The sequence below is a fragment of the Pseudophryne corroboree genome, chromosome 8 (assembly GCF_028390025.1).
Source record: "Pseudophryne corroboree isolate aPseCor3 chromosome 8, aPseCor3.hap2, whole genome shotgun sequence".
Taxonomy (NCBI): domain Eukaryota; kingdom Metazoa; phylum Chordata; class Amphibia; order Anura; family Myobatrachidae; genus Pseudophryne; species Pseudophryne corroboree.
The window spans coordinates 434,333,199-434,354,856 of record NC_086451.1 but is presented as its reverse complement, the minus strand read 5'-3'; the positions used below and the strand labels follow the sequence as shown (position 1 = coordinate 434,354,856).

Sequence of the window (21,658 nt, the reverse complement as noted above, 5' to 3'; positions counted from 1 at the left end):
GCAGAGGATTGCCCCATATACTGTCTCCCGCATGGGCACATCATGCCTGGAAGCCACCTCACACTAAGTATTTCACCTTCCCCAGTTACTTGCAGGGCTGGAAGAAGACACTCCTCATAGTCTCCCACGACCAGGGATTTCTGGATGACGTGTGTACGGATATAATGCACCTTGACGGACAGAAGCTGTATTATTATCGAGGCAATTACAGTAAGTAGTGGCTGAAACACGGCATTAAGGGATCGCCCATCCTCTCCTCACATAGACTATAAACGGCTATCACCGCAGCCTGGGCCAACCTGGTTAATGGTTATTGCCATACATTAACTTACATGGCTATGGGATGCCAAGACCAATTCTGTAAGCTATGCGGCCATGGGTAGGCAGCCCACATAGTGCTGGGCCTTTACTATTATTATGGACATTCTTAGTGTCGACACTGTAATGTCAAATGGTTCTTACCGTCGGCAACTCAGAATGTTGACAATTCCGTTCATAATGTGAACATGTTCAAAATATTGACAATATGCATGTCTGAACAGAGCAGTGTTGGGGTTAGACAGTAGTGTCGACATGTAATACATGTTGGCATTATGGGAGAGTTGACATGGTGAATGTTGATCTCGTATCCCATGTGTGGGATAGATAATTATTGTCGGTACTATCTTCTGTGTCTCACCATTTTATCTTAAGACAATCTAGGAGACACATTCTCCTGTATTTAAGGAAGAGTTATGATATGTTTTGCATATATATTAGATATTAATTTTTATTGTTTTTGAATTGGCAGCGGAAGGGGTAGGGCTGCACATTTTTTTGGGTGTGGATCATAGGGTCGACAGTCGTTAGGTCGACCACTATTGGTAGACAGTGACTATGTCGACTTCTGAAATATGTCGACACGGCCATTGGGTCGACATGAACAAGGTAGACTTTGAAAAAGGTCGACTTGAGTTTAAAAAAACAAAATTGGTGCCGTTTTCTTCGTGAACCCCAATTAGTGTACCGTGTTCGCTCGCCATGCTTCGGCAAGGTGCCTCGCTGCGCTCAGCAGAGGTTACTATTCCCAATCATAGTCCACGTGGATCGTAAAGTATGCAAAAGTTTAAAAAAAGGAAATAAAAAGTGAAAAACTCATGTCGACCTTTTTCCATGTCGACCAGTAGTGGACGACCTAATGACTGTAGACCTAAGTGTGGTCGACCTAAAGACCGGATACCACATTTTTTGTTTTTATCTGTCTTGTTAAAGTTTCTCCCATATGAAAAAAAGATAATGGTTACATAAAAATGTGTACAGAAATAAAAAATCTGTGTAGATTGCTCCTTGGTGTTATAGAGGCAAGTGGCAGCAGCTGGGTGGGTTCTAGAGGAGAATGGCGGCAGCATATGCAGGTTCTAGAGTAGTGTAATGGCAGCAGCTGGGGTTCTAGAATAGCGTGGTGGCAGCAGATTGATTTTATTTATTTATTTATTTATTTATTAACAGTTTCTTATATAGCTCAGCAAATTCCGTTGCGGTTTACAACTGAACACAATTAGAAGACGAAACTGGGTAAAAATAAACAGTCATAGAGGTAGGAGGGCCCTGCTCGCAAGCTTACAATCTATGGATGTGTGTTTTAGAGTAGAGTAGTGGCAACTGTGTGGGTTCTAGAAGAGAGAAGCTGGGGGTTCCTATTGAATGGCGGCAGGGATAATCTCTTTCCTCTTCCCGTTTCCAACATTGGCCCTCATTCCGAGTTGATCGCTCACTACCGATTATCGCAGCGCAGCGATCAGGTAAAAAAAACTGCAAAACCGTGCATGCACCGCAATGCGTACGGGCACAAACAGCATCGTTGCTGTGCAATGCTTCTAGCGACAAATCCATTCGCAGAGCCGATCGCAAGGAGGAAGAGGGCGTTTATGGGTGTCAACTGACCTTTTTCTGGGAGTGGTAGAAAAAACGCAGGCGTGAACAGGCGTTTGCAGGGCGGGTGTCTGACGTCAATTCCGGGACCTCTGTCGCTAGGATCATTGCACAGGATAAGTAACTTCAGGGCTGGTCTTGTTTTGTACAAAATGTTTTTGTACCGCTCGGCTACACATGCTATCGCACACTTGCAAAGTGAAAATACACTCCCCCGTGGGCGGCGACTATGCGTTTGCACGGCTGCAAAAAGTAACTAGCGAGCGATCAACTCGGAATGAGGGCCGTTGTCTAATTTACAGCACATCACAGTAAACTGTCTCTGTGTCTGGCACTGTGTAGTGAAGGGGTGTTTTCATATGCCACCCCTCTCCTGACCTGGAGGTGCTGTACTATTTAATGGTACCAGATTGCACTGTACGCCCCTTTCTGCTCTATGGGAGAGAGAGTTGTTCAGTTATAGTTGCCACAGAAGGTGTCTTGTACAGAGGAGCAGTCTGCATTTATGGCAGCAGCATGGGTTGCAGCAGTAGTATACAATAGAACGGACAGTATAAGGCGCTCACAAGCATAGAGGAGAAGCTGTCCACAAGACCCTGGTGGCAGTTAAATGAACTGAAGAGAAATAGAATAAAATAAGTGATAGCTGAATGCTGCATTAGGCTGTAGTGTAGAAAATCCCTGCCTTGCCCTTACAAATACTGGAAACACTGACTCCCTTTAGGGAGATGTACAGTATATAAAGGTGAGTGAGCTCTGACGTTGTGTGAAGAGCTTCTTACAGTGCCCAATATCCCACCAATATCACTGTAGCCCATGAGATACAGAAAGTGTACCAAGGTCGGTGTTCTGTCATCTCCCAGACGTATGTTTTTAGTATTTGTGTTTCTTTCAAAATTCTGTTAATGGTCTAATCTGATCCCTTGCAGTGACCTTTAAGAAGATGTACCAGCAGAAGCAGAAGGAGATGCAGAAACAGTACGACAAGCAGGAGAAGAAGTTAAAGGACCTGAAAGCCGGAGGAAAATCCTCAAAGCAAGCGGTAAGGGAACTGTGTGCAACCCATAAGCTTGGGTCATCTGTACCCAAACTGGAACCTATAGGAAATGCCCACTGACCGGATCTTCCTACCACCTATATAATGCCTAGGCCCGTACCGTTACCATAGTCGGAGAATATAGCCGCTTTCCCTCTAGCGTTCTGTGGGACATGATGGGAGCCTAACACTTTCTGCATCCTGCCATAAATAGCTACTGTACTAAGTAGTAACTTCTGTCTACTGTCAGGCCAAGTAGCATCCTAAGAGGCTAGGACATGGGAGGATGCTGATGAGCAACTGATCCTGAAAAGGGACATGTGGGGTCCGCTATGTAAATGCTTACAACACTCAGTCACTTTTAAGAATTTAGCCACACTGTTCTCACACTTTCAAACTGTTCTAGATCACATTTAAGTGTAAAACAATACAACATTCCTTATATCGGAGCTTGCGTATCTCATGTGGCCTAACCCAGCGGTGTATGTTGGTATGACCTATCTGTAATAAAGTCCAGGCCAGGATGGGACAGCAGGAGCCCTGTTAGTGGAAGTAGAACTTGGTAGAGGTGTATAAGCGCTAAAGAACATGGGAGGTCTTTGTGACTGATCGCCTGATTCATTGTTAACGTTTCCCACATTCCTGTTCCACCACTCCATCCAGGAGAAACAGACGAAAGAGGCTCTGACTCGCAAGCAGCAGAAGTGTCGGAAGAAGAACGCAGATGAAGAAGCCAACGAACCAGCAGAGTTACTGAAGCGACCGAAAGAATACACCGTTAAATTCACCTTCCCAAACCCCACCACACTCAGCCCTCCTATTCTGGGCCTACACGGTGAGTAAGATCACGGCCTGTCTCCACTCTTAGGTCGAGCTCTAATATAATGAAGAGAATGCAGAGCGCTCACCCTAATTGTACAATCCGGGGAATTCCTGACGAGACTGCAACAATAAGTCTACTTTTCCCTTTTAAAAATCTGATTATGAATTAAAGAAACCGGGATGGGTCCACTTACTGATATGTGCAGTGGGGAAAAATGCCAGGATTACAGTATGACACCGGTCATCAGTGGGGTAACCATCAATGCTATGAAACCATTGAAAGGGCAACAATTGATGATTCCACCTACTGATGGTCATCCCTACTGTATTACTCACCGGGGCATTGCGCATCACTACAGGGGCGGAGCTTGGTTTCGTGTCCCAGCACCAAGGAGATGGGGAAAAAACCCATTGTGGGATCTATGCCATCGATGGCGGAGAACCATTGGATCTCCACCATCAATGGCAAAACCATCTACAATCAGTGGTTAACCATCGATGGCTATCACTAGTATGACAGTTGATGTAGAGATTCTGACACACACTGTATACAAAAGCATGACCGTTATTTTAATTTTGTTAAAAGTAACGAAGAAAGGTAAAATTCACGTATTAAAAACTCATAAGGGAATATGACCACTTGACCAGCTTTAGGGAAGACGAGAAGTGCAGGGAGATGTCCTACAGCCTTCTTCTTGGGTTGCATCCTTATCTTCTATTTTATTTTTTATCAACCACTAATCTTTGCTCTTTTTGTGTTCTTCCAGGGGTTGACTTTGGTTATTCAGGACAGAAACTTCTATTCAAGAACCTGGACTTTGGCATAGACATGGACTCTAGAAGTAAGTGGGTGCAGACATGCTAAATCCGTGTCCGATTGGAGGCTATTGACGTGTATCCGTGGCAGCACTAATTACAAGTGTGGTTCATAGGATTGACCACACTTAGGTCGACCAGTGTCTAGGTCGACCACTATTGGTCGACAATAACTAAGTCGACACCCAAAATAGGTCGACATGAGCAAGGTCGACAGGACAAAAGGTCGACATAAGTAAAAAAAAAAAAATGGTGTAATTTTCTTTGTGCGGTGACCGGGAACCCCAATTAGTGCACCGCGTCCCCTCGCTGTGCTTGGCACAGGTTACCGTTCCCAATTGTAGTCCACGTGGATCGTAAAGTATGAAAAAGCTCAAATGAAAAAATTTGTGAAAAACTGTCTACCTAGAAACCATATCGACCAGTGGTGGTCTACCTAATGACTGTCGACCTAGAGACCGGATACCCTAATTACTGGGGGAATGGCTACTGACCGTGCATTGTTGTGTAGATGACCGGGTGCTGCTGCTTATAGAGAGGGTATTTCAGGTTCTTTGTATTGGAGTACAGAGTCTGGTACGTTCCTTCACAGGAGCCTGGATCTTTTCTGTGTCATGGGAATGGTGCTGCACAATAGAAGCATTCTCCTGTAACTAAGGAGGAATGATTTGGTTCTGCTGTGTACAGCATGGGGGATTGGGCTCCGGTACTGGACCCCAGTGGGAGATCTGACTCCAGTATGTGTGGTGAAGAAATGGATCTATCTCTGTAGTAGAAGGATTAATGAGAGACCCATTATCTTTTCAGTCTGTATCGTTGGCCCAAATGGAGTGGGGAAAAGTACTCTGCTGCTACTATTAACTGGGAAACTGACACCTGTGAGTACCAAGCGCTGTTTCTCTAAAGTCGCCATATAATGCATCTCAAGCTGGTTTTCTAACTATTACCTGTTCCTCTCCACAGACAAAAGGGGAAATGAGGAAAAACCACAGGCTGGTGAGTGCCGGGCAGATAGGGAGAGTGTAGCCTACAGTATCTGATCTCAGAGCTCCTGGCCTATTCTGCATTAATCCTCTCTCTGTGCCCTTAGAAAGTCGGATTCTTTAATCAGCAATATGCTGACCAGCTAAACATGGAGGAGACGGCGACTGAGTACATGCAGCGCAACTTCAACCTGCCTTATCAGGATGCCCGGAAATGTCTGGGGAGGTTCGGTTTGGAGAGCCACGCTCACACAATCCAGATCTGCAAACTGTCAGGTGACTGCAGAAATAGATTATGTACACTGTATGTTTGCCTTCGGTAATGTGTATCTATACTGTTCTCTCTGTAATATGCACAGTGCCTTACTATCCCAAACGTAAAATATTCTAATCTCGTTAACTAGCTAGAAACCATGTCTGTCTCTTAATGATCTTTTAATTGCAGGAGGGCAGAAAGCCCGTGTGGTATTTGCAGAGTTGTGTTGTCGGGAACCTGATGTTCTCATTTTGGTGAGTATGAAGGAACAAAAACTATGTGTTGTGATCAATTTCAGTTTTTACTTTACAAAGTTCTTGAGGAGGCACCATCTCCCTAACTTATGCCCCCTGATCGGATGAGGTGGCACCATCTCCCTAACTTCATTCTCTTGATCGGATGAGATGGCACCATCTCCTTTCCCTGATCGGAAGAGGTGGCATCATCTCCCTAACTTTATTCTCTTGATCGGATGAGATGGCACCATCTCCTTTCCCTGATTGGATGAGGTGGCATCATCTCCCTAACTTCAATCCCCTGCATGGACTTCGAAAAATGCTTGAGTCTACTTTTTAAAGTACACCTATAATGTGAAATTCCCACATCTTGGATCTTATTTAATGTCCTTTACAAATGAGGGGCTCAGTGGGAAAGAGGAACATGCCACATCTACGTACATGAACTTTGAATTTTTGTTGCCACCGACTTCTAACATAGTGGCATGTGCTGATTTCTAGTTGACAAGGGGCACTTTATGGCATGTGCCTCTTTTCCCCTGAGCCCCTCGGATGTAAGCACCAGACTTGAGCTGGGGTGACAGTTGACATACCCTTAGTGCAGTGTTTCCTAACTCCAGTCCTCAGGGAAACCTAACTCTGCACGTTTTCCAGATCTGCTTGGTTGATCACAGGTGTATCACTGGCTGACACCGGTGGGGCTAATTATTTCATGTGTCATACTGTGAGGAGACCTGGAAAACATGCCCTGCTAGGGCTCTCTGAGGGCTGGTGTTGGGAAACACTGCCTAAGTGGATGGTACAAACCAGGAAATGTGTGTTCTAGTTCTATTAAAGACTATTTCTGCCACCTACAGGATGAACCTACGAATAACCTCGACATTGAATCCATTGATGCTCTGGCAGAAGCAGTAAATGAATATAAAGGAGGTGAGTGTGGTCTATGTAGCCCTTATACCCGTATAGGGTAGTTTGAGGTACAATTTACTCTTGTCAAGAGAAGTGTAGAGTATGAGTTTGTGTCTGTGTGTATTCATAGTTTTCTGTCCTGTAAGAGGGATTATATTGGCTAAATATATTTTTTTTTCTCGAGTTTTTATTTAAGACCAAACAAGGTTGCCCCCTCTAGTACATAATTTTATGGATGCCCATCAATTTCCAAGCACAGTGGCCAAGCAGAGAGCCGTCAGGTACTGAGCATGTCCCTTCTTTATCACCAGCGGTGATTAACGTCAGCCACGATGCCCGGCTGATCACGGAGACAAACTGCCAGCTGTGGGTGGTAGAAGACCTGACTGTGAATCAAATCGAAGGAGACTTTGATGACTACAAGAGAGAGGTCCTGGAGAGCCTGGGCGAGGTGATGATCAACAAGCCCAAAGAAAAGGAGTGACCAGAACAGTGCCAAGCCCGGGGAATGAAACGTCTCACCCCAAGCATGAGCCCGCCAGGGATTGTGTGGAGGACGAATGATCGGAGCCTCGCCAGTTTTTATTTCCATTTTGCTGCCTTGATCTTGCAGAGAATACAAATAAATATTTATATATTGGCTGAGTGGAGGTCTGTGTGTTTTCAGAATAACAGGATCTTGGATAGAGAATGGTGAGAGTAGAAATGTCATTGAGAAACTATTTTGATGCTATGGTCTATATTTAGACTTTTAAATTCTCCGTCTCTATACCCCCTCCCCACAGGGGAGAATGGTTTGGACGCTGTACATGGGTGATAGAGGTTTGACAGGAGTTTGGCGTGCAAAATAATATCTGTTGCGCTGAATCTCTTCCCCCTTCTAAATCTCCACAATAAATAAAGAATCTTTTGCTGCGCCTGTGTATAATAATCTATTATAGATAATTTGAACCTGGAGCTTGTGGCGTGGAAAACACGTACGCCTCTATGAGGAGATGTGCAATACTCCTACAGGGTTAACCAAATAGAAAATATAAATAGAGGCGCTCATGAAAATCACACACCAAAATTTCACAGGTTCAGAATCAACCAAGGAATCAAAAATAGGTAAATACAAAATATATATGTTTATTAATGATATAAAAATTACTATTGCATAGTAGACAATTCGCAAATAATGTTTCTTATAATTTTAGCATGATTTGTGAGATACAGGATTTTAAAAAACACATGAATTATCTAGACCTTGATAATATATTAAATGCCCTTGAAATGTCACTGAACTATATAATTTGAACATTCAAAGAGTATGTATCAGAGTGTTAGTCTTTTTAGAAACACTGTTGCCACAGCTGCTGGATGTAACTCTTGAACATGTCACAGTGGCTGCACGTATGGATAATTGTCAGCATAGGTTAATGTATAAATACCTCTCCATAAGGGCTGGTGAACCCGAGCGTCCCCGGGTGAGTCCAAGAATTTGCCCAGTTGGTAAAGAAGCTGGAGGGTACGTGTAATATCTGGATATGTCAGCCGGCTGCAGGATTTGTTTAATTAACTTGCTGGTTCCACCTTGCGAGTGCTGTGCAGATAATGGTGGGCGGCAGGTATGTAACTGCTGAATCGGAGGTATCTTAAGCCCAGCTGTATGGAGAATCTTCCTTCCAAACTACCTGGACGTGCACCGTCCGCCGGTAGAATACAAGGTGGGAGATGCTGAGGACAATTGCCGTGACCGTGCAGCGCCAGCGGCTGATCGTGAAGCCAAATGGAAAGCCGCGCCGCGGCTGCCGTTGGTATGAGCCGGATAAGATAGCTGTGGCCTGAGAGCGTCCTGGATACAGGTGTATCAGGTGTTCAGTGAATTGCAAAAGGGGGAGGAGTCCTGACGCGTTTCGTCACGTGACCCGTGACTTTTTCAAAGATGACTCCTATTGCACAGTGTGTGTAATTTAAAGGGCTCTTAATTATGCCTCCACAGATGTAACTAATCAGTATAATCATGCACCAATGGTAACACATGCACTTATATAGAGATTCCTTGGCTGTCTAAATAACAATCTATCTGGTTATATACCTTGAGGATTTTAAAACCTGATAGAGTAGACTATATTAAAAAAGTATATATGTTAAAAAACACACATAATGGCGGAGCTAACACCTAAATCCATAAAAAATATATAAAAATAGAGTGTCATAGACATAAAAAAACAATGTTCATTTAATTTAGAACGTATATCCCAGCTATAATTCGCAATACATCCTATTGGTGCAGAGAGCTTATATATATATTGGGGATTCTCAGAACCTTATATAATAACCAAAAACACCCATAATCCTTATAAAGAGGGACCACAGTAAGAAGTATATATAATATAAATATACAGAGGAACTATTATATATGAGAGATATCCTTTGTATATCAATATCAAAGATTCAATAAAAGGACATAAGAAATTGATATGATGATATTATCAATATTTCCAAAACATATATAAATGTCTGGCAAATATTTATATATGACCCATTAAAATAATATTTAAATACAATTGTATAAAAATTAAACATAAATATAAGATTATAAATCATAATGATATTCCTGCTGAACATAAAACTATTTGCAAAGTATCAAAGAGACCTGAAGTGTACAGATACCCACAATTAGAACAGAAACACTATTATATGATAATGATGGAATAAAGAACCTTTACATATATATTTGTACAGTTACCAATTTATTCTCCTGGACCAGAGGGGCAGAGAGATATGGCAATGTTCAGTGAAGAACATCAACAATCAATCTCGATACACTCATTGAGGCCACCAGGGGCGAGTGACCCCAATCTGTGTATCCAAAAATTCTCCCTGCGGCAAAGCCTGCCATACCTATCTCCCCCCCTACACGTGGGGCTGATGGTCTCAATGCCTATTAGCTTCAGATCTTTTGGATCTCTATTATGAAAATGAAAAAAGTGTTTTGAGACCCCATGATTCAGGAAACCCTTTGTGATGTTGCGTCTATGTTCTAGAAAGCGAACTTTTAGCTTGCGCGTCGTTCTCCCTATATACTGGAGCCCACAAGGGCAAACCAGCATATATATAATGTATTCGCTGTTACAATTGATAAATGATTTTATGGAATATTTATCACTCCGAGGTGATTCAAAAAAATGCAGGTTATTCTGAATATAAGAACATGTGGTGCAGTTTCCTGCACCACATCTATAGCAACCATTGGGTGTACTTCTGAGCCAAGAGACTGACGAATCTTGCATTTTATTGTCCCCCATTCTTTTATCCACAAAAAGGCTGGGGGCTAGATGTGTCAAATTTTCTGATTTTTTAAAAATAACAGAGGGAGAATGGCCTATAACTGGTTTGAGAATCTTATCCGTCAGTAAGATCGGGAAATTATTAAACAAAACCTTTTTTATTTTCCCTGAAGCACTATTATATTTAGAGAAGAAATGTGGTAAATCTTCTTTAAAAGCCGTATTCCCAGTCTTATATCTGAGAAGCTGATTCCTGTCAAGTTTATTTGCTTTTTCTAATGCAGAATTAATTAGGTCTATAGGATAACCTCTGTCTCTAAAGGCACCCACAAGTTCCAAGGCTTGTGTATTGAAATCCCCCTGGTTGCTACAATTGCGACGCAACCGTCGCAGTTGTCCCAATAGGATATTTCTAATCCAGGGTTTGAAGTGCATGCTGTCAAAATGAAGGAAGTTGTAGTTGTCGACTTCTTTCCTAGAAGTCTTAGTTACTATATTATCTTCCAATATTGAAATGGTGATATCGAGAAAGGAAACGGACCTCTTATCTACTGTGCCAGCGAACTGTAAATTAAACTCATTATTATTAAGAAGTGATGTGAAATTGGAAAAATGTGAACAGTCCCCATCAAAAATAAAAAACAAATCATCTATATAACGGCCATAGAAGACGAGGTCCGCGCCCAAGTCCCTCCCCCACACACGGGCGTCTTCAAAGGCGCCCATATATAGGTTGGCGAAACTAGGCGCGAACCTCGTCCCCATGGCCGTCCCCAGTGTTTGTAAATAATAAGTGTTGTTAAAGAAAAAATAATTGTGAGATAAGATGAACGATATTGAGTCTACAATAAATTTTTGAAGTCTTTCTGATAGAAAATCCGATTTCTTTAAATATTGTTCAATAATGGCTACTCCCTTAGCATGGGGAATGTTGGAATAAAGAGCGCTTACGTCACATGTGACAAAAAAGTATGTATCTTTCCACTTAATTTCCGAAATCGAATTCAAAAAGGAAGTGGTATCCTTGATGTGTGAACGCAGTGAAGTGGCATGCGGCTGTAAAAAGAAGTCAACAAAATGTGATAAGTTAGCGGTGAGGGATCCAACACCAGAAATAATAGGGCGACCAGGAGGTGTAGTGAGTGATTTATGAATTTTGGGGAGGTGATAATAAGTGGGTGTGATGGGATGTGAAGGAATCAGATAATTCATTTCCTCTCTCGTTATAACTCCATCGTTAAATGCATCCTGTACAAGTGTAGTGAGAGAGGCCAGGAAGACCTTGGTAGGGTTACCCATCAATTTAGTGTAAACCTCAACGTCACCCAATTGCCTGTTGGCCTCTAGAAGGTAATCAGCTGTATCCTGAATAACAATACCCCCTCCCTTGTCCGCTGGCTTAATGACAAGGGAGGGGTCTCTCATTAGCCTCTGTCTAAAAAGACTGTAACATTCTGATACATACTCTTTGAATGTTCAAATTATATAGTTCAGTGACATTTCAAGGGCATTTAATATATTATCAAGGTCTAGATAATTCATGTGTTTTTTTAAAATCCTGTATCTCACAAATCATGCTAAAATTATAAGGAACATTTTTTGCGAATTGTCTACTATGCAATAGTAATTTTTATATCATTAATAAACATATATATTTTGTATTTACCTATTTTTGATTCCTTGGTTGATTCTGAACCTGTGAAATTTTGGTGTGTGATTTTCATGAGCGCCTCTATTTATATTTTCTAAATCTCCACAATGTAGGGTACTTGTGTTCGGAATACATACGATTTATCGGCGGGTAGGATGCTTGCTGTCCATATCCCAACAGCGGCATCCCGTCCGCCAGAATGCTGGCAGCGTGGTGATTGCCCATGCAGGCTCGCTGCACATGCCACGCTCCCAGCTCGGTGGCTCGCCACAGGATCTATTCCCACTCTGGGTGTCGTGGTCATCCACAGGTGGGATTAGTGCTGTTTTGCCGGGATTCCCGACAGCCTGCAAATAGAATGGATCCCCTTCTGCCCCCGCCCCCCCCCCCCTCCCCTTCCGCGCCCTGTCATACAGTTCTGCGACACTGGGGATATTGGAGTATGGAGTAGATCCAGGAGAGTGGATGCTTTAAATTGGAAGCTTGTCTACAGCTATTCCTCTATATACTACTTTCTGCAGCTGGGTACACTGGGTTCCACAGGGAATAACATCAGGGTGTAGAGTAGGATCTTGATCCGAGGCACCAACAGGCTTAAAGCTATGACTGTTCCCAGAATCCATAGCGCCGCCTCTTCTATAACCCCTGCAAACAAAAAAAACGATAAACAAGCGCTGCTGATGTTTTATATCATTAAAACCGTGAAAACTTTCACAATGAGACATCTGATAGGGAGATTCTGGTAACGAACTGCTTCATCCACAATCTGCCCTCAGATGGCTCCACGTATTTAGAATAACACTCACATTAATTTCTCTATCGTCCTAGTGGATGCTGGGGTTCCTGAAAGGACCATGGGGAATAGCGGCTCCGCAGGAGACAGGGCACAAAAAGTAAAGCTTTTCCGATCAGGTGGTGTGCACTGGCTCCTCCCCCTATGACCCTCCTCCAGACTCCAGTTAGATTTTTGTGCCCGGCCGAGAAGGGTGCAATCTAGGTGGCTCTCCTAAAGAGCTGCTTAGAGAAAGTTTAGCTAGGTTTTTTATGTTACAGTGATTCCTGCTGGCAACAGGATCACTGCAGCGAGGGACTGAGGGGAGAAGGAGTCAACTCACCTGCGTGCAGGATGGATTGGCTTCTTGGCTACTGGACATCAAGCTCCAGAGGGACGATCACAGGTACAGCCTGGATGGTCACCGGAGCCGCGCCGCCGGCCCCCTTGCAGATGCTGAAGACAGAAGAGGTCCAGAATCGGCGGCTGAAGACTCCTGCAGTCTTCTAAAGGTAGCGCACAGCACTGCAGCTGTGCGCCATTTTCCTCTCAGCACACTTCACACGGCAGTCACTGAGGGTGCAGGGCGCTGGGAGGGGGGCGCCCTGGGAGGCAAAATGAGTACCTATAAAGGCTAAAAATACCTCACATATAGCCCTAGAGGCTATATGGAGATATTTAACCCCTGCCTGATTTCTCAAAATAGCGGGAGACGAGCCCGCCGGAAAAGGGGCGGGGCCTATCTCCTCAGCACACGGCGCCATTTCCTCTCACAGCTCCGCTGGTCAGGACGGCTCCCAGGTCTCTCCCCTGCACTGCACTACAGAAACAGGGTAAAACAGAGAGGGGGGGCAAATTTATGGCGATATTTTTATATAACAAAGCAGCTATAGGGGAGCACTTATTATAAGGCTATCCCTGATATATATATAGCGCTTTTGGTGTGTGCTGGCAAACTCTCCCTCTGTCTCCCCAAAGGGCTAGTGGGTCCTGTCTTCATTAGGAGCATTCCCTGTGTGTCTGCTGTGTGTCGGTACGTGTGTGTCGACATGTATGAGGACGATATTGGTGTGGAGGCGGAGCAATTGCCAAATATGGGGATGTCACCTCCTAGGGGGTCGACACCAGAATGGATGCCTTTATTTATGGAACTACGGGATAGTGTCAACACGCTAAAGCAGTCGTTTGACGACATGAGACGGCCGGACAATCAATTAGTGCCTGTCCAGGCGACTCAAACACCGTCGGGGGCTGTGAAACGCCCTTTGCCTCAGTCGGTCGACACAGACCCAGACACAGGCGATGACTCCAGTGGTGACGGTGACGAATCAACCGTATTTTCCAGTAGGGCCACACGTTATATGATTTTGGCAATGAAGGAGGCGTTACATTTAGCTGATACTACAGGTACCACTAAACAGGGTATTATGTGGGGTATGAAAAAACTACCTATAGTTTTTCCTGAATCAGAAGAACTAAATGACGTGTGTAATGAAGCGTGGGTTGCCCCTGATAAAAAGCTGATAATTTCAAAGAAATTATTGGCATTATACCCTTTCCCGCCAGAGGTTAGGGAGCGCTGGGAAACACCTCCTAGGGTGGACAAGGCGCTAACACGCTTATCTAAACAAGTGGCGTTACCCTCTCCTGAGACGGCCGCACTTAAAGATCCATCAGATAGGAGGATGGAAAATATCCAAAAAAGTATATACACACATGCAGGTGTTATACTACGACCAGCTGTAGCAACTGCCTGGATGGGCAGTGCGGGGGTAGTTTGGTCAGAATCCCTGATTGAAAATATTGATACCCTGGACAGGGACAATATTATACTGTCGTTAGAACAAATAAAGGATGCATTTCTTTATATGCGTGATGCACAGAGGGATATATGCACACTGGCATCACGGGTAAGTGCTATGTCCATTTCGGCCAGAAGAGCTTTATGGACGCGACAGTGGACAGGCGATGCGGATTCAAAACGGCATATGGAAGTTTTGCCGTATAAGGGGGAGGAGTTATTTGGAGTCGGTCTATCAGATTTGGTGGCCACGGCTACAGCCGGGAAATCCACCTTTCTACCTCAAGTCACTCCCCAACAGAAAAAGGCACCGACTTTTCAACCGCAGCCCTTTCGTTCCTTTAAAAATAAGAGAGCAAAGGGCTATTCATATTTGCCACGAGGCAAAGGTCGAGGGAAGAGACAGCAACACGCAGCTCCTTCCCAGGATCAGAAGCCCTCCCCGGCTTCTACAAAAGCCTCAGCATGACGCTGGGGCTTCTCAAGCGGACTCGGGGACGGTGGGCGGTCGTCTCAAAAATTACAGCGCGCAGTGGGCTCACTCGCAAGTAGATCCCTGGATCCTGCAGATAATATCTCAGGGATACAGGTTGGAATTAGAGACAGATCCACCTCGCCGTTTCCTGAGGTCTGCTTTACCAACGTCCCCCTCCGAAAGGGAGACGGTGTTGGAAGCCATTCACAAGCTGTACTCTCAGCAGGTGATAGTCAAGGTACCTCTTCTGCAACAAGGGAAGGGGTATTATTCCACTCTTTTTGTGGTACCGAAGCCGGATGGCTCGGTAAGGCCTATTCTAAATCTGAAGTCCTTGAACCTGTACATAAAGAAGTTCAAGTTCAAAATGGAGTCACTCAGAGCAGTGATAGCGAACCTGGAAGAGGGGAACTTTATGGTATCCTTGGACATCAAGGATGCGTATCTCCACGTTCCAATTTACCCCTCACACCAGGGGTACCTCAGGTTCGTTGTACAAAACTGTCACTATCAGTTTCAGACGCTGCCGTTCGGATTGTCCACGGCACCTCGGATCTTTACAAAGGTAATGGCCGAGATGATGATTCTTCTTCGAAGAAAAGGCGTATTAATTATCCCATACTTGGACGATCTCCTAATAAGGGCGAGGTCCAGAGAACAGCTAGAGATGGGATTAGCACTGTCTCAAGAAGTGCTAAAACAGCACGGGTGGATTCTGAATATTCCAAAATCCCAGTTAATGCCGACAACTCGTCTGCTGTTCCTAGGGATGATTCTGGACACGGTTCAGAAAAAGGTTTTTCTCCCGGAGGAAAAAGCCAAGGAGTTATCCGAGCTTGTCAGGAACCTCCTAAAACCAGGAAAGGTGTCTGTACATCAATGCACAAGAGTCCTGGGAAAAATGGTGGCTTCTTACGAAGCGATTCCATTCGGCAGATTCCACGCAAGAATTTTCCAAAGGGATCTGTTGGACAAATGGTCAGGGTCGCATCTTCAGATGCACCTACGGATAACCCTGTCTCCAAGGACAAGGGTGTCTCTTCTGTGGTGGTTGCAGAGTGCTCATCTATTGGAGGGCCGCAGATTCGGCATACAGGATTGGATCCTGGTGACCACGGACGCCAGCCTGAGAGGCTGGGGAGCAGTCACACAAGGAAGAAACTTCCAGGGAGTATGGACGAGCCTGGAAACGTCTCTTCACATAAACATTCTGGAACTAAGAGCAATATACAATGCTCTAAACCAGGCAGAACCTCTGCTTCAGGGAAAACCGGTATTGATCCAGTCGGACAACATCACGGCAGTCGCCCATGTGAACAGACAGGGCGGCACAAGAAGCAGGAGGGCAATGGCAGAAGCTGCAAGGATTCTTCGCTGGGCAGAGAATCATGTGATAGCACTGTCAGCAGTGTTCATCCCGGGAGTGGACAACTGGGAAGCAGACTTCCTCAGCAGACACGATCTTCACCCGGGAGAGTGGGGACTTCATCCAGAAGTCTTCCACATGCTGGTAACCCGTTGGGAAAGACCAATGGTGGACATGATGGCGTCTCGCCTCAACAAAAAACTGGACAGGTATTGCGCCAGGTCAAGAGATCCGCAGGCAATAGCTGTGGACGCGCTGGTAACGCCTTGGGTGTACCAGTCGGTGTATGTGTTTCCTCCTCTGCCTCTCATACCAAAAGTATTGAGAATTATACGGCAAAGAGGCGTAAGAACGATACTAGTGGTTCCGGATTGGCCAAGGAGGACTTGGTACCCGGAACTTCAAGAGATGATCACGGAAGATCCGTGGCCTCTACCTCTAAGGAGGGACTTGCTTCAGCAGGGTCCCTGTCTGTTTCAAGACTTACCGCGGCTGCGTTTGACGGCATGGCGGTTGAACGCCGGATCCTAAAGGAAAGAGGCATGCCGGAAGAAGTCATTCCTACTTTGATTAAAGCAAGGAAGGAAGTAACCGTGCAACATTATCACCGAATTTGGCGAAAATATGTTGCGTGGTGCGAAGATCGGAGTGCTCCGACGGAGGAATTTCAACTGGGTCGATTCCTACATTTCCTGCAATCAGGATTGTCAATGGGTCTCAAATTGGGATCTATTAAGGTTCAAATTTCGGCCCTGTCGATTTTCTTTCAAAAAGAATTGGCTTCAGTCCCTGAAGTCCAGACCTTTGTTAAGGGAGTGCTGCATATACAGCCTCCTGTGGTGCCTCCAGTGGCACCGTGGGATCTAAATGTGGTTTTGGACTTCCTAAAATCTCATTGGTTTGAACCACTAAAAAAGGTGGATTTGAAATATCTCACATGGAAAGTGACCATGCTTCTAGCCCTGGCTTCTGCCAGGAGAGTGTCAGAATTGGCAGCTTTATCTTACAAAAGCCCATATCTGATTTTCCATTCGGACAGGCGTCCGCATTTTCTCCCTAAGGTGGTGTCAGCATTTCATCTGAACCAGCCTATTGTAGTGCCTGCGGCTACAAGTGACTTGGAGGACTCCAAGTTACTGGACGTTGTCAGAGCATTAAAAATATATATTGCAAGGACAGCTGGAGTCAGAAAATCTGACTCGTTGTTTATATTGTATGCACCCAACAAGATGGGTGCTCCTGCGTCTAAGCAGACGATTGCTCGTTGGATCTGTAGCACAATCCAACTTGCACATTCTGTGGCAGGCTTGCCACAGCCTAAATCTGTAAAGGCCCACTCCACAAGGAAGGTGGGCTCATCTTGGGCGGCTGCCCGAGGGGTCTCGGCATTACAACTTTGCCGAGCAGCTACGTGGTCAGGGGAGAACACGTTTGTAAAATTTTACAAATTTGATACTCTGGCTAAGGAGGACCTGGAGTTCTCTCATTCGGTGCTGCAGAGTCATCCGCACTCTCCCGCCCGTTTGGGAGCTTTGGTATAATCCCCATGGTCCTTTCAGGAACCCCAGCATCCACTAGGACGATAGAGAAAATAAGATTTTACTTACCGATAAATCTATTTCTCGGAGTCCGTAGTGGATGCTGGGCGCCCATCCCAAGTGCGGATTATCTGCATAAGTTGTACATAGTTATTGTTAACTAATTCGGGTTATTGTTAAAGGAAGCCATCTTTCAGAGGCTCCGCTGTTATCATACTGTTAACTGGGTTTAGATCACAAGTTGTACGGTGTGATTGGTGTGGCTGGTATGAGTCTTACCCGGGATTCAAAATCCTCCCTTATTGTGTACGCTCGTCCGGGCACAGTACCTAACTGGAGTCTGGAGGAGGGTCATAGGGGGAGGAGCCAGTGCACACCACCTGATCGGAAAAGCTTTACTTTTTGTGCCCTGTCTCCTGCGGAGCCGCTATTCCCCATGGTCCTTTCAGGAACCCCAAATCCACTACGGACTCCGAGAAATAGATTTATCGGTAAGTAAAATCTTATTATTCAGCCTCGCGTTCCTATAAAGGTATCTTTAAAGCCCTGGGAAAAGGCTGGTACTCTTTTCAATCACAATGGGCCATAGGAATAACACTTACATTGGAATTCAATCTCGAGTGCACTGAAAGGTTTCTTTTTACTCCTCCACTCGCTGCAGACAGGAGACAGGCAGACGGTAGTGCTTAAAAATGTACACAAATATATTCATGAAGCATAAAAACACACGAATACTGCAACACACGTCCCGCAGCTGTCGTCATAGCATAAAACTTTAGAAGTAAAAAGAAACCTTTCAGTGCACTCGAGATTGAATTCCAATGTAAGTGTTATTCCTATGGCCCATTGTGATTGAAAAGAGTACCAGCCTTTTCCCAGGGCTTTAAAGATACCTTTATAGGAACGCGAGGCTGAATATTAATGTGAGTGTTATTCTAAATACGTGGAGCCATCTGAGGGCAGATTGTGGATGAAGCAGTTCGTTACCAGAACCTCCCTATCAGATGTCTCATTGTGAAAGTTTTAATGTTTTTAATGATATAAAACATCAGCAGCGCTAGTTTTTTATCGTTTTTTTGTGTGCATGAGTCCACATATGGGAATTTTTGAAGGGTAAATTCCATTGATTTTAAACCAGCATCTTTTTTTCTTGCAGCGCAGGGCTACATTTGATATATTTGTTGTTGTCTTCTATAACCCCGCCACCGTGCACAGGAGCTCAGTTTTGTAGTTGGTGCTATGCAGTGCAGGCAGACAACAGGCAGCTGCTCCAAGTAGCCCTCAGAAGAGCTTTTTTAAGTGAAAATTGAAGACCTTCAGGGGCTGCAGCAGAGACACTGTGTTAGATGTCAGTCAGACATTCCTGCTGCAGCTCCATCACCTCCCCCCAGCGGCGCTGTATACTCACGCGCCCTGCTGGCCGGGTACTTACAGCGGAGGCTCCGGTTTCAACATACAGGCACACACACCACCGCAGTCTCCAGGATCGCGTGGCCGCACTCAGGGAGGAGGTAAGAGGGTCCCCCAGGCGGGACCAGCTGGAAATCGCGATCCGGCACAGCCGATGGGAGGCGGGCCGCGTGCTGGCGTGGACACTGTGGCAGTACAGGGACCCCACTAGACCACCAGGGCAAGGGCACAGGTCGGTTTTGGCAAAAACCGTTTGTTATATGGCCCACAGTACCCGGTGGTGAAGTCCAGCAAGGAAATAAGGCTTTGACCTGTAGCCCCTCCCCCAGTCCCAGGGCGCCATTTAGAGTAAATGTTCCCGACCTGGAGCTGCATCTCGCTCACTTCCTATCAGCGTTTGGGCGCCATTTTCACATGCTGAGCTGATACTGGGACTGCTTGAGCAAATCCTCTTCTGTAAAGCCGCCTGCAGGTCGGCGCTGTGCATTTTACAGGACACTTAAGTATTGTACATGTCTGACAGTGTTAGTTAAGAAACTGCATTTAGTCAGGGTTATGTAGTACAAGTACCCTGTGATATACATCCAGTATTTACTGTGCATTGATATATATATTGATTGTATAGCTGTACTTAGTATTCCTTTGTATTGCTAGTCCAGTGCAGTTTTATTGTATGTCATAATTTCTGCATTGTACATGTGAGTGTGTGTGTATATATATAGCTGCTGCGTGACTTCCATTCCGTGTATCTCACTCAGATTGCTATCCCTATTTCTGCTGCGGGGTACACTGGGCTCCACAAGGATTAACATCGGGGTGTAGAATAGGATCTTGACCCTGAGGCACCAACAGGCTCAAAGCTTTTGACTGTTCCCAAGATGCACAGCCCCGCCTCCTCTATAACCCCGCCTCCATGCACAGGAGCTCAGTTTGTAAGTTGGTGCCATGCAGTAAGCAGGCACTTAACAGAGGGCTGCATTAGGCAGCCTATTCATTGCTTTAATTGAAAGAAAGAACTGAAGATTCTTCTGTCAGACTACAAGGGCTGCAGCAGGCAAAGTCTCATAGACTTTCCTGTCTGCAGCTCCGTCACCCCCAGCGGTGCTGTATACTCCCGCGCCCTGGTTGCCGGGTCACTGCAGCGGAGGCGCCGGTTCCTTCAAATCGTGGGTCACACACACGCTGCTGTCCTCCCGGATCGTGGGGCCGCAGGTACGGGGGAGGTAAGGGGTTTCTATGCCCGCACTTTACCACGGTCGTAGTAGGCGGACCGCGCGCTGGCGTGGACACTGATTACTGGGCAGCCACTCCACTAGCCACCAGGGACACTTAATGGGCACAGGTCTGGGGGGCTTTTACTGTACATAAACCCCACTTTTAACTGCCTGCAGCACCCGGTGGGGATGCCAGCAGGGGGAGCAGGCCGGACCTGTGGCCCCTCCTCCCAGTCCCAGGGCGCTATTTCTACAAATGTTCCCGCCCTGGAGCTGCTTTCCTCTCCTTAACTCCCAGCCAGCAGCTATCACTGATAGTGCAAAAATATATTATATAACAAGTATACAATATACAGGCGCAGAGATGAGTGGTTTTTTCCTAGCAGCTGTGATTGGAGAAGGTCAATCTCCAGAACAAAAGAAAAACAATAGAAGTGAATTACAGCGCTAATACAACTGATGCTAATGATATGCGAATTTATTCATTAAAACAGACTGATAATCAATATATATGTAAAATTATAAAAATTGCTCTTAAACCAATTTCATGGACATATAATAGACTCCTCAGCAAATGACCTTAACTAGGCAAAAGTCCATAAGATGATGTTTGGACAACAGGTCTACTTTACACCAAGACCAGTTTGTTTAGTTACCCATCAGGTGTTCCAATATATGGATCCAGATCAAGGTCCTTAACAGCGGGAAAGGATTCTGGTTCACAGTTCGTTTTTTGTTTGACACCTCAATGTCCAGCACGCTGTGTTCCGTTTGTAAATGAATCCTGGAATTCTTCCTTACTTAGACTAAGTTAAATTCGGGATCCTGGTTCACAAATAGCATGTAGATGGGTGGTCCTGGGTTAGGAGCCTGGTGAAGCTGTCTTGAGTCACGTCCAATGGTTAGGAGCAGTGTTCCCTTACGCGTTTCGCCGCTCCAGGCAGCTTTCTCAAAGGGTGATATGTTGGTCAAAATATTGCCCCTCATTCAATTGATCAGAATTCAGCTATTTCCTATGTTTCTAACTTTCAAAAGGAAGGTGAAAACAGCAAGATCCCACCCAAAATGGACTTTCCAAACAGACAGCCAGTGGTACTCCAGTGTCCTTTAGACCTGTTGTCCAAACATCATCTTATGGACTTTTGCCTAGTTAAGGTCATTTGCTGAGGAGTCTATTATATGTCCATGAA

At 45.2% G+C, this 21,658-nt stretch overlaps 1 protein-coding gene across 2 annotated transcripts in view; it reads left to right on the top strand.

Annotated features, from left to right (window-relative positions):
- The window catches only part of ABCF1 (ATP binding cassette subfamily F member 1), an 83,401-nt gene extending 75,792 nt beyond the window's left edge, over positions 1 to 7,609 (top strand). For both annotated transcript variants that reach the window (XM_063938015.1, XM_063938014.1), the window contains exons 18-27: positions 86 to 210; positions 2,841 to 2,953; positions 3,611 to 3,782; positions 4,537 to 4,611; positions 5,393 to 5,463; positions 5,549 to 5,581; positions 5,676 to 5,844; positions 6,014 to 6,078; positions 6,918 to 6,990; positions 7,281 to 7,609. In XM_063938015.1, the coding sequence (XP_063794085.1) occupies positions 86 to 210; positions 2,841 to 2,953; positions 3,611 to 3,782; positions 4,537 to 4,611; positions 5,393 to 5,463; positions 5,549 to 5,581; positions 5,676 to 5,844; positions 6,014 to 6,078; positions 6,918 to 6,990; positions 7,281 to 7,453 (1,069 nt within the window). In that variant the 3' untranslated portion in view covers positions 7,454 to 7,609. The remainder of the gene's footprint in view (positions 1 to 85; positions 211 to 2,840; positions 2,954 to 3,610; positions 3,783 to 4,536; positions 4,612 to 5,392; positions 5,464 to 5,548; positions 5,582 to 5,675; positions 5,845 to 6,013; positions 6,079 to 6,917; positions 6,991 to 7,280) is intronic.
- The last annotated feature ends 14,049 nt before the right edge of the window (positions 7,610 to 21,658 follow it).